The 13,074-nt window shown below is 46.3% G+C and overlaps 1 protein-coding gene across 3 annotated transcripts in view; it reads left to right on the top strand.

Moving 5' to 3' along the window:
• Positions 1 to 13,074, top strand: part of LOC116384222 (transcription initiation factor TFIID subunit 4) — an 80,530-nt gene that overhangs the window by 1,927 nt on the left and 65,529 nt on the right. For 2 of the 3 annotated variants that reach the window (XR_004212797.1, XM_031848698.1), the window contains exons 2-7: positions 1,704 to 1,864; positions 7,375 to 7,527; positions 8,810 to 8,965; positions 9,759 to 9,881; positions 10,299 to 10,388; positions 11,178 to 11,375. Coding sequence is in view for 2 of the 3 variants with exons in the window: in XM_031848698.1 (XP_031704558.1) it covers positions 1,704 to 1,864; positions 7,375 to 7,527; positions 8,810 to 8,965; positions 9,759 to 9,881; positions 10,299 to 10,388; positions 11,178 to 11,375 (881 nt within the window). In the remaining variant the exon portion in view is untranslated. The remainder of the gene's footprint in view (positions 1 to 1,703; positions 1,865 to 7,374; positions 7,528 to 8,809; positions 8,966 to 9,758; positions 9,882 to 10,298; positions 10,389 to 11,177; positions 11,376 to 13,074) is intronic. The other variant, XM_031848699.1, reaches the window with a different exon arrangement.

The following is a 13,074-nucleotide window of genomic DNA, read 5'->3' as shown; positions in this document are numbered from 1 at the left end:
AAGACGGGGCTCCCTCCAATGAACCCATGAAGAAACCTGACTGCCAGTGTTTTCACACAACTTATACGGCAAACAAAGTGACACGTCCGCAATCAGGCTTTGAAGGTTTTTCCATCTACGACGTAGTGAACGGCAGCTGCTCTCATGACTGTCACCAGTGTTTCAAACGTTTGTATTTTTCCTTGGAGCTTTTCCAAGAATGGTAATTAGAAGGATCTCCTTTGCCAGACATATTTTTGAAGAAATATGTCTTCGTGTCAGTGCAAACATATTTTGAAATGTTCACCACTAGAGCATAAAGACAGTCAAACTTTGACTGTGGCTAGCTTACAGTTTTACAAGATTCTTCTTAGTGTAAATACTTTTTGTTTTCTTGATACTGGGAGAATTGCAGATCTACGTTGTTCCAAGATTACAAAGTGTTTCAAAGGCTTTATGTAATAATCCAATTCACATACATTGTACACATTTGTGGCCACCCCAAAGAAACTAGCAGAAGACTTTTGCCAGGGAGCCAACGTCTCTGAAGCTCCTGCTCTTTTGGGGAGAATGGCGGGTAATAACTGCAATACAGTGGGAGGGTGCATGTGCGCGTGCGTGTGCGTGCGTGTGTGTGCGTGTGTGTGTGTGTGTGGCCTCTCCAGCTGTCTTTTTTTTTTAATGCTGCTTAGAGTTACTCACCTCAGGAATAATGTCTGTCACAAAAAAACAATAGAATGATCCGAATTGACCTCATGTCTTCTTTCTTTTTTTGACTTTATGGAAATTCTGCAAAAGGTAAACAAGTGTGTAATAACATTTGATCTTGACCTGACATGGGACACCTCACAAGCAACTGTAATCCTAGCCTTTTTGAAAAAAAAACAGCAAAGAGTCTGTGCTACCAGTCGCGTTGTAAGCGATGAAATAAACAATAATACACGACGGGACTGTCCTGACACATGACAATAACAGATGTCGTTTTCTATATGAGGATGTCTCACATTTAGACCGTGATGGCTGCACTTGCAGCAGAAGAAGCGCATCATTTTGTTTGTGGTCGGTTTAACCCACGGTCCGGCTTGGCTTGGTGCAGCGAAGTGCTGCTGCTATGGCGAACTGCGGTTAAATATTCCTCCTGCGCCGGTTAAGAGCCGGGGTTAAACGTTCGGATGGGACTTCTTGGGCCGTCCTGTCACACAACTTTAACAGACAAACTCGGAAACATTTTCGGTGCCCCTGGTATGAGATCATTCACCGTTCAATACCAGTGCACTTCACATACTCATAATCCACATCCAATCAGGGCTGGGTGATATATGGACATCCTTTCAACAATGTGATATGAGACTAGATGTCGTTTTCGATTTTGGATATCGTAATATTGCGCGTGTATAGAGTTGTCTTCTCCTGGTTTTAAAGACTGCGTTACAGTAAAGCGATGTCATTTTATGAACTAACCAGACTGTTGTAGTTGTTCTATTATTTGCCTTTAGTCATTATATCCACATTACTGATGATTATTTATCGAAAATCTCTGCAAATATTTTATAAAAATACACCAATGGGCAACCCTACAATATCATTGCATATATATAGATATATAAATATCTATATATATATATATATATATCAATATATATGCACTTAGGTGGTTTAAATACCATTCATTGTCCGTGACGTTCTAGTGTTCCCTCAGATAAATGTTCTCCGTGGTTCTCCAGGGATGGTGTTGGTGCGCACAGAGCTGGGCCAGCTAGTGATGGTTCCTCAGCAGGCTTTGGCTCAGGCTCAGGCCCAGGCCCAGGCGCAGGCCCAGAACAACGTCACTCCACGACCTGCCACCCCCACGACAGGAGCATCCTTCAGAGTGACCACTCCTCAGGTGAGACTCCAGCCCCAGAGCCCACACGGTAGCTGCCGCCTGTAGACTTTCAAAGGTGTGACCGATAGCACACAGTTTCTATTTTACAACTAAGAGAAATTCAGAAAAACGGAGACTAATAAGAGACGTTGAAACACTGCAACATTTGTGGAGGAGACTTCCTAATTTTCCTAAAGGCATTCGTTCATCTTAAACTAAAAAAGGAATTCAGACCACACAGACATTTGTATCCACTCCGCCTGTAAAGCTTTGCCGCTCACCAAATCCAACATCCACTGTCCTCCACCAAGGCGCTGACCTCAGACCTGAAGTTGGCACCACAGAACCGCTTCTTAGGATGAGTTTAATGCGGGAGATTGTATTCTGCCAGTTTCATGCATTTCCCACAATGCAAAGGTCATGAGAGCAACCATGACTGAAAGTGTCACATTGCACAGACATACTTTCTGTACGTTTCAGTCTTTTATGAACGTCGTCACAACCGCTGACCTTTTTGTCAAAATGAGTTGGACCGATTCCTTCGGAGGAACGCTGATCTGATTCTTACGCCTGATATCGGGGGGGCAAGCATCTTATTAAGCGAGCAGCTTAGCTCCGCCTAATTGGGATGTGATTAACAAGCTTAGCCGGGTAATTATCAGAACGATAGAGTGTTCCCAATTATTTTACGTATAGATTAAACTGCGATTAATAGGTGAATTAATGTCTCAAGGCTCCTTAATGACTTCAAGGGGGGTCCTCATCACACTCTAACGAGCCCACTGAATCATTCATTGGAATTAGCGTATGATCACCTGTGGATACATCATTCACGGAGAGACCTGCTTGCCGAATCCACACCTTTAACTGGCTTTAATGACGAGATCACCGGGTAGTTTGTCTCTCGCTGTTTCTCTGCAAATCAAGCAGGAAATGGCCCGGATAAATATTTCTTCGGATTAGAGCATTGTGTCGTCCTCGTTCACCTCAGAACATGCAACACTGGCACATCAGAGGGGTTGGAAGGGGTATACATTGGCGTGTTAGAGTCGGCATTCGTTATTAGAATAAAAGAAAAAGATTATAAAAAAATGATTTTGTCTGCAAGGCATTTAAAACTGATTTTGATTCCCTTCAAATAGGTTGCACTGTGTTGCAGTTCATCCTGTTTTGCAGCATTGTTGCTCAGTTATTTTCTCTGTTTTGAAACCGTCAGAAGAAGACGATGCCCATGGCAGTTTTTCGAAAGCCCAAGTTGACTTATTCAAACTGCTACGACCCAAAACCCAAATGCTGAGTCATGATTCGTGCAGATAGTTAGTTCTCTGTCGCAGAAGATGAACGAAAATGGAAAACAAAAAAATCGGATTTGCGGAGCGTGAACCAGCGAATCTGGCACAGCTCGATTCAATCGACTCATCGATTAATCGAGTAATCGTTGTGGTCAGGTGACGTCGTCATTTGGAGAATATGCGCTCAACAAGCCCTCAAATCCCAACTCAATGTTTTGGAACTGAGCTTTGACTTTCGTTAAGTTTTTCCAACGTCAGCGGGGAACTGTGAGGAAATGAAATTCATAAAATCAGGTAGCGTGTCCTCTATGGTCTCTCAAATACTGTCCCGTGCGCACGCTTTTCCGAATAGTAAGTAAGGGCATAGGGAAGTGTTTTTTAAAATATTGCATGGTTATAGTCATCTGGTCAGACTATCGACAGCAAAATACAGTAATAACTGCTTTAGGGAGAAGCCAAGTGCTCGATTGGACCTCAACAGTTAGTCTTACAACACACTCTTTGATCCGGCCTCTCAGGCTGCAGTGAAGATTCAGCCTAAAGACTTTCTTGATTCACCTGAGATCTCCTGCTCATCACATCACGAACTGCAACGACATAAGTCGGACACTAGAGGGCAGCATTCCTCTATCTTTCTTTCTTTTTTTTTTAATTCAGCTAAACTTTTCCTCTTTGCTTCTACCTCTACTTCTGAATTAAACTACTTCCTGCTCCCCTAACACTCTCCACAGTGAGACACGTGCTACTATTATGAGAGTTGCATACAGTATCTCTGATTGCAAAAAGGAAACGGAGAATATAATAACGTGTTAATCGTCGTATCAGATCAGACACTGAATGTCCAGGAAATACAGCCCCACAGTGCCAGCCCCATTCATGAGATGCAGCAGTGTGTGCTGCATTGGTGCATCTATGCAGTATCACACTGCTGTGTGGAGGTTTTTACCTTCTCAGGTAGTATTGCTGCACTACAGGCCGAGCTGAAAGGGGCCACGTAACAACCTTTTTGAAACTGACATTAATGTTTCCTAAACGATGGAAAACAAATTCCACCCTCGTACTTTTCGCAGCATAAAGTGATGCTCACACAGACTCCACAGACGGAAGTCCGCATCAGTTACACAACAGCACCCTCACCCCCACCCCCACCCGCCTCCTGCACTCGCACCTGCATCCACCCCGATGCGGAAAAAAAGCCCCCTCTGCAAATAAAGAGACTCGCAGACTGTCATCGCCTCTCACCGCCGCGCCTGTGACAAATTAGCCGGGCCGCGGCGTCGCCGTCTCGACAGGAAACGCAGTGGCAGGGAAAAAATGAAAGGGAATGGTGTTTATTCCCAGAGCTCAGCCCCTCCGTCGGCCTGTCACTCTTCCCGTGACCCCCCGAGGGGAGGAACGGAAGGCATCCCGAGCTTCCTTCCTTCCATACCTGTTAAATCATTCATCATCCAACTGCCTGATTATTTTACAAAAGCTAACAAGGCTTTTGGTTTTCTCAAGAGCGTGTTCGTGTGCAAAGAGGGAGAGAGGGAGGGAGTGAGAGAGGGAGGGAGGGAGTGAGAGAGAGAGAGAGAGAGTGAGGGAGAGAGAGGGAGAGAGAGGGAGTGAGAGAGAGAGAGAGAGAGAGAGAGAGAGGGAGTGAGTGAGAGAGAGAGAGAGAGAGAGGCATCGCCGGCGGCGGGATGCACCCCGTGGCTCTCACCCCCCCCCCGACTTCTCAGCACAACATTCTTTTGGATCGCACACAAAACTTTTTTTAAGCGGTGGGGAAACTCCCTCCTCCTCCTCTTATCCTACTTCTTCTCGCCTCTTTCCCTCTGTCCTTGGCACGCTGTGTGTCTGCGTTTTGTGTGCAAGACAAATCGTGTGTGTGTGTGTGTGTGTGTGTGTGTGTTGGCCCGCCTATGAATGGAGGGTTGTGTGCCAGAGGTCGAGGCATAGGCCCTGTTGGGTTGTCTCGGCCCACAGACAGGATAGCAGCCAGGGTGTGTGTGTGCGGTGAGCCACCGGGCATCGCAGGTGGTTTTGTGGCACTCCCCGCCAAGCTGTCCCATTTGCTCCTGCACCTTTTAATAAGCTAATAATAATAAACAAACTCCAGTTATGACACATTTCAGCATCAACCTTTATCAGAACCGACAGTATCTCCATTGCAACCTACTTTGAATGGTACACATCTCATTATTGATCACACCACTGGGTCCCATATACTGCATATACTGTACTTTATATATATTAGTGCTGGGCAACGATTACAATTTTTAATCGCGATTAATCGCATGATTTTTTTCGTGATTAATCGCATTGTTATGCGCAAAGTTCAATAATGAATTCAAAAGTAGTGTATTGCGCACTTTTATTTTAAAAGTACTGCTATATGAACAAAAGTGCAATAACATTTGGTTTGCAAACACTTTAAACAAATAAGGTGCTTTTTAACAGCAGTATTCCCTTTACACAGTAGCAGTTAAAATACCTTAATATTGTCACGTTTGATCCTGTAACGAGACGATCGGGTTAAAAGGGGCTGGATTGTCAAATTACAGCTGAACGTCGGCGCTTAAACCTCCCAGTTTTCGAGTCCACTGTGCTCGAGTGAAGTGCCCGTCAAAAGAAATACAATAAAGGAATCTGTCCAAATACCCACAAGCACACTGTACATGTAGAGGAGCGTGAGCAGCCGGATCTCTCTTGTTTATGTCCCGCATGGTCTGTTAACTAACTGGGAGGTTTTATCTCAGTCGTGTGTCTTCTGTGTTCTCCGAGCAGTGTCATCAAAACAGTTTCACCGCTCTACTGTAGTAATCATCTCCTTATTACAGGGGGTTTAAGATTCAAACATGTCTGCTATACACCTGTTTCTTTACAAGTAATGTCGGTTCCAAGAAACACCAAACCATCGTAATCATCGTATCTCATGTCTGCATTTCATAGTCAACCGCTTGTACGCGCTTTAGAGGTGACACTACAGTTGATAAGCGATTTTAACTACTTGATATCATCACATGAGACTTCCCCAGTTGAAGACAATTATATTTTGTTTAAATATGCAAATGAGGCATTCTCTTATTAAATATGTGCTAATTTGCATACATTTCCAGAACAGAAACATTGGATAAAGCCAGCTTCAAAATTATTTATTCAATCTTTTTCTTGATGTATGTGAGGATTATCTCTTAATAAAAAAACATTTTGCCATGTTTTTAGAAATCAAATATTGTATACATCAGGCTATGAATGATATATGAACAAACCCCTCTGTAAAAACCTTCAGAATACAGATAGGAATGAAACTGGAAAGTTCGGTGTATATAAGTGCTAATGAAGTGGAGATTTCTGGCTCACAGTCTGAAGTAAACCGCCTATAAAGACGTGTTTTGTAAAATTACATACATGTTGAAGACACTACAGGCGAATAGGGTGAAAAAATGTACCAGTAGATATCACCATGAAACTTCCCCAGGTGATTACTTACATTAAGACAATTATTTATTGTATTGCAATTTTTCTGAAATGTTATGTTTAAATATGCAAAGAAAAAGTAGTTCCTGCATGTGTTACTTCTAGACTAGAGAACTGCAATTCATTATTTTCAGGCTGACTAATAGTTATATTTAATTGAGCAGTGCATAGAAACAGTGTTTAGCCTGTGGTGTCTCACCTTAAATACCGGCAACTTTGTCATGACCTACAGTTATCAATGAATCAACGTTTCTGTATCAGGAAAGCGAGTGGCAGATTTCTTCCTGTCCCTCCATCAGGTTGCGTAATAGGTAGATGCCATTGGTGTGGTTCGGTCCTGTGGACACACATGTCCCCTCCCCACCTGCCATGAGACTCCAGCAGTGTGACACACCGTGACAGACTGCAACCTGACCGACACATGCTTTTTCTCCGTTTCACCCTTTTCGACACCACTAGCGTGACGCCGCCCTTCTTCGTTCCTTCCCGCCGCCGCGACCTTTCCTTGTCCGTCCGCAAGGCACGCCGCTGCTCTTTTCTTCTTCTTCTTCTTCTCTCTCTCTCTCTCTCTCTCTCTCTCTCTCTCTCTCTCTCTCCTCCACTCTTGCCTCTGAAACGGACGCCCGCTCACCTCTGCTCCTTTTCTTTCTCTGCATCCCTTGTATTCATTCCTCCCTCTTGTTTCCCCCTTCCTCGCCCGCTTTCTTTGATATCTCTACGCTCTCTGTTTCTCTCTCTCTTCCTCTTCCCCTCTCTCTCTCTTTCTCTTCCCTGCAGTCTTCCGCGACCTCTCAGACCACCAGGCAGTGCCCTTTGACCCCGGCCAAGATGGTACCGTCGCCCTCTCCCACCCAGTCCAGCCCTGCCCTCCAGACTTCTTCCTCTTCTTCTTCCTCTTCTTCCTCCTCCTCCTGTCCTGCACTCCGCCCAGTGAGACAACCCTCCTTACTCTCCTGTTTTTTTGTCTTCTGTGCTGCTTTATGTTTTCTTCATGTATTGTTTTTCAAAAGTACTGTTGGATTTGTTTGCTGAGAAAAATGTGAAGAATGAAGTATAGAAGCCCTGGCTATCCTCACTAGCTCTGGTGGAGATAATATTTTCAGTTAAACTCTCCCACTTCTGAGGAACCAATTTGGTGCCTTTCTGGACCTTTTCCCTGTTTGTGCGATTTCTCATCATACTGTACACACACTAAGGAGGCAGCCCTTCAGTGCAGATCATAGACTGTACATAAAAAGTGAAAGTAGGCAGCATGACGTCACCCATTGGTTTGTTGGACTGCAGTTTTGAGGCCTCGAGTTAACCATTTTGGCCATCGCCATGTTTTTTTGCAATCAGTGAGCAGAGGTGACCATATTTGGTACTGCGGAGGAGTGATGTAGAGGCTCCGCGTACGGTAGTGGTAGCGACCTGTCAATCACAAGGTAGCCCCGCCCTAAAGCATACTCCGCTTTATGGTCTATTTGACTCTAAATGGACCAGAATGTACCAAATGAACATCATGTATTGAAGAAGACTTGAATCTAGTTATTGAGACCATAAACTCATGTTTACAATGTTTACTGAGGTAATAAATCAAGAGAGAAGTAGAGTAATTTTCTCATAGACTTCCATACAATCTGACTTCTTTTTGCAACCAGAGGAGTCGCCCCCTGATGGTCAGTAGAGAGAATGCAAGTTTAATGCCGAATATAGCCGCTTTGTGCAGATAGAAGTGTATTTTGGCTCACATTGCGCTGCAAGGCCGCGTCCACGTATGTGATCCGTATGCGGCTTGAGCGACCAGACCTTCATGCATTTTTAGGGGCGCATTCACACCTGTGTTTAGAGCTGTCCGCTTTACGATTGCGTCACATATTTTCCTCGCCGAGTGTGAAAAACAGGCCCTGAGAGATTCAAAAGAGGTGATGAGGGCTTTTGGAGTGAGAGAACGCTGATGGCGCCTTGATAGGAGGCGTCCCTTATCAGGTAGGTGACTGTGAAGAAAAGCTTCGACGCCTGCTGTCTCTCCCAGCCTCTAGCGTGCCACCGCCTCCCCTTTCTCCCCCCCACCCCCTCCCTCACTTGTCTGTTAAGCGACGTCCGCCGAAGTCAGGACACCAGATGTGACAGGGAGCGCCGCGGCGCCTGCCTCCTGTTCTCCGTGGCCTTGCTGCGAGCGAGGCGTCACGTCCTGTTTATCTCTCTGTCTCTTCCTTGCCCCCCTCCACAGAAGGTCCCCGCGGCGCCGGCCGTGGCAGTGGCGGCTCCGCAGCAGGCCCCCGTGGTGGCGGTGGCCCCCCAAGCCCCGGCCCAGGCAGCCTCCCAGCCGACGCAGCCTCCTCAGACGGGCATCGCCGCGAACCCCGGAGGTCCCATCGTGTCCCAGGTCTGTTCCCTCTCTCTTCCCCCCGCCGCCCACACTTCACCCTCCAGGGCGCAGGCAGGCGCTGTCACAAGGCCGCCAGCGGCTGCCGGCTGTGTCACAAGCTTCAGCCTCTCCCCCCCCCCCCCCCCCAGACCCAGCAGCCTCGCCGCCTCGTGCAGCTGGCCCCCCGCACCGAGAGTCTCACACATGCCCACACACGTTCACACTCGTACGTTCACACGAGCGCATGCAGACCCAAGGACACACAGACGTAACAATATTCAGACACACACACAGACTTACAGATGCTGGCTTGCATGCATATTCATAATCGGCACAGAGGTGCAGATTCACACACACACACACACACACATATATATATATATATATATATATATATATATATATATATTCAGGCCGGAGAGCCCTCTAAGGGGCCACAGTTTGTCGCCGCTGGCAGTTTGAGTAGACAGGTGCCATGTCTCATTTGGCTACAAAGATGACCGGGCAGAGTGCTGATTCTTTACCAGTCCTGGTAGTTTCATTCTGTAGCATCTCTGCTAAGTATTAATAAAAGAAGGGCAGCATAAATAAGTTCCTCTCTGCTCAGGATTTGACCCGGAGCCTTTCTTTTAACGCCAAACTCTGATCCTACATCGGCACTAATCCCAGCATCCTAGTAACAAAAGAAGATCATTTATTCAAACGTTGATTAGTACTTCAGAAGTAAGGTTTGAGCAACTTCTATCCCTTGCTGCCAGCTCTACTCAGATTCCCGTCATCGGGTGAATAATCGTTTTCTTGCCTCTGACAGGAAATGCAGGAGAATGTCAAGAAGTGCAAGAATTTCCTGGCCACGCTCATCAAGCTGGCGTCCCACAACTCTCCGTCCCCCGAGACCTCCAAGAACGTCAAGTCTCTGGTTCAGGACCTGCTGGTGAGCGTTTAAAAAAATGTACAACAGACGTTATGGAAGTATTGTGCTTGTGTAGTTAAGAGAGTTTATTTTGGTGCTTCTTTTCTGTATCCAGATTGAATCACAGTGTTTATTTAATCGTGACTTACCTTCTATTTTTTTTGCAGTTTAAAATATTCAACTGCATGGAGTCGGTCAGAGTGGACACCTTTAGTGTGTTGTTGTAATGAATATTTTAGACCTGTAGATGGCAGCATGAAACCCTCCTTGCTCCAGTTGCACATTGATGAGCTGCGACCTGAGGTGCCAGGATTGGAGTTGGGGATGTCATCATGTCGCGTTCGAGTCACCGCGTTGTGCTCTAACTTACTGTGTGGGCTGTCTTGTGAACTGGTGTTTATACTTTTCCCCCCCCCCCCTCCTTCCTCACCTTGACAGGATGCCAAGATCGACCCGGAGGAGTTCACCAGCCGGCTGCAGACTGAGCTCAAGTCGTCTCCGCAGCCGTACCTGGTGCCCTTTCTCAAGGTGTGGTCCTCGCTTCTAAACCTTTTATTTATTTTTTAACCTGCTCTCCATCAGCTTTTTAAATCTGCACTTGTTCCCTGACCTCGATCCTTTACCCTCACCCTGAAACAGCCTTTTCCCTACACTTTGCTGGGGCCCAACTTTGACAGATAACTGGGCCCCTCAGCTCTAAATTCACCCCTAAAATCAAACCGTTTCCTTAACTGCTCCCTAACCTGCCCCTTAAATCATCAGGCCAGTGATGGCCAGGCCCCTGACAGTAGAATGACACACACACACACACACACACACACACACACCCCTCTGGCCTGACTTCTGACTGTGTGTGACAGTGGCCCCCGCAGCCGTCCCTGCCAGCAGCCGGCGGTGTTTTCTCCAGCCAACCGCGATGAGCGTCACATCAAGGCCGCCCGACGCGGCCACAGACACACAATGTCATGCAGCGTTAGGCCGCTTACGTCAAAAAAATCTGCCTGAAATAGTCGGTGCGGGGCATCAGCTCCTCAGGTTTCGTCAGTGGTTATCAGATAACGTGTTTCATGTACGGCATTTCATTGTCGTAAAATCGAATTAAACTGAAGAAGGAAATGTTTACGACGTACAGTATAAAGTGAGACATCTCAGCATCTTTACCCTGTAACCATGACAACATGCACGCTAAGCCAGCCAGTGACCACACCACCATTTGCTTTCTTTTCCAGCTGTGTGTGCATGTTCATTCTCTCATGCATGTGTGTGTTTGTCCGCTCTCCGACTCTAAACCACCGACCTCTCTCTGCCCGTCAACAGAAGAGCCTCCCGGCCCTGAGGCTGTCCCTGCTGAGCAGTCAGCACATCCCGACCCCGCAGCAGGGAGTCAAACTGGCGCCCGGCGGCCCCCCTCCCGCCGTCGCGGCCGGGCCAGCTGTCCACGTACGCCACCCCAACAGCGTCACGACGGGTGGCGGCGCGCCGCCCGCCGGGACGCTGGGACATGCAGCTGGCGTGGTACGTACGGAGCCGGCCAGGTGGACAGTGCACACGCATTGTTTGCATCTACAGTTTAGATTTGAATTGACTCGAAGGGGATCCAGAGAGGAGCGGAACACAGGAAGTACAATGTATCGCAGTCCACAACAAGAGCAGTAATTCAAAATGTGGATGTAAAGTGTGTGAGCTAAAGAGGTCAGGTAATGCACGTGAGACAAATATTTACCCACAGTATTCCTACATTCAGTAGGAAGGGGCTGGAATGTGATGGATGCAGAGCTGCGGGGTGGGGGGGTGGTGGTGGTGTTTCAATGGGTCTTATACAAGGCTGGGTGTCACAGTGCTGGTAGTCACACAGACACCAGTCAGTGAGAGTCACACCCAGCTCAACAGACACAAAAAGAAGAAGTTTCAGTAGTAGTAGTCGTAGTAGTAGTAGTAGTAGTAGTACGTGGGCTTAGGATTCCAAGTAATGCACAGTTATATAAACAAGATCAAGTATATCTGTGCAGACTCGGGGGAAGAGCATGCAAACCCTTTGCACCAGACCCTGTTCCCCAACATCGACTGTGTTTCTTCTTTGCCTGTTATTGTAGTTATTCCTTTCAAGTTATCTGATACTTTATCAGTTTAATGACACTAGCTTGTTTAGTTTGTTTGTTTCACGGGCTCACAGGATGTTGTTGTTGTTATTGTTGTAGTTGTGCCTGGGATCAGCTGACCAAACTGTACGACTGGCGCGCCGATCAAAAGCAGATGGCGGCCCGAGCACTTGACTCAAAGGCACCTTGATGATTACTGTCTGTTACTGTTTTGCCCAGACTTTTGACGGCTGATTAGAAGAACGCGACCGTGGAACTTTTTGGTCACAAACCAAACTCTTCTTCTTCCCTTTTAAAATGCTTCATTTCATTTATGCGAGCTGAGACATAGATACAGCGTATTTATGTGTTTTAGGCCAACAACTGACCCATCTACTATATCTGACTATTATATTGTTAAGTATGATATAAAAGTTTAATGTCATCATAACTCCTACACACTAGTTTCAATAACATTTAAGATAAATTGAATTACTATTATTTTTATTTTTGTTTATTATAAATATTTGGGCTTTTCTCATTCAATATATCATCATTTTCTCATCAAGTGATACTTTGATAAGTACTACCTGGATGCTGTCTTGGTTGAAGCTCAGGTGGTGATGCTGTGACGGAGGGACGGACACACCGCTGTCCTCCAACTCCAACTTTTCACCAACAAAATAGTTTACCACTAGAATTATTTGAAGACATAAAACGTTTTGCACACGAGGGCTTTAAGTGCAAGTCTACCAGGGGGCGTTCCGAGACAAACCACTATCCTCTGGTTGACTCTACTTACTAAGGATGAGTGCGTGTGCTCTATCCCAGTGAAAGACCCCCATTGGTCATCCGTTTCCCCTGGCAACCTGACGAGTAGTACCCAAGGTTACGAGCAGTTCGTTCAGTGACAGTGTGGGGCGGGTCCAGCAGCAGATGGGTCAAGCGAGGTCAGACTCAGATTGGTCTGGGGGGGTGTGGAGCTGGAGGGTTTCATCTTTCTCTTTTACATTTTTTTTTCCGAACTATTTTTTCTTCTTTTTTTCGTTCTCTCTCTTGCTTTCTCTCTTTCCCTTTTTTTTGCATCCTTTTCTCTCTCTCTCTCTCTCTCTCTCTCTCTCTCTCTCTCTCTCTCT

The sequence above is a fragment of the Anarrhichthys ocellatus genome, unplaced genomic scaffold, assembly GCF_004355925.1.
Source record: "Anarrhichthys ocellatus isolate YVR2014 unplaced genomic scaffold, GSC_Weel_1.0 scaffold8, whole genome shotgun sequence".
NCBI classification, from domain to species: Eukaryota; Metazoa; Chordata; class Actinopteri; order Perciformes; family Anarhichadidae; genus Anarrhichthys; species Anarrhichthys ocellatus.
The sequence above is the reverse complement of the archived record's forward strand: the minus strand, read 5'-3'. Positions and strand labels throughout refer to the sequence as shown.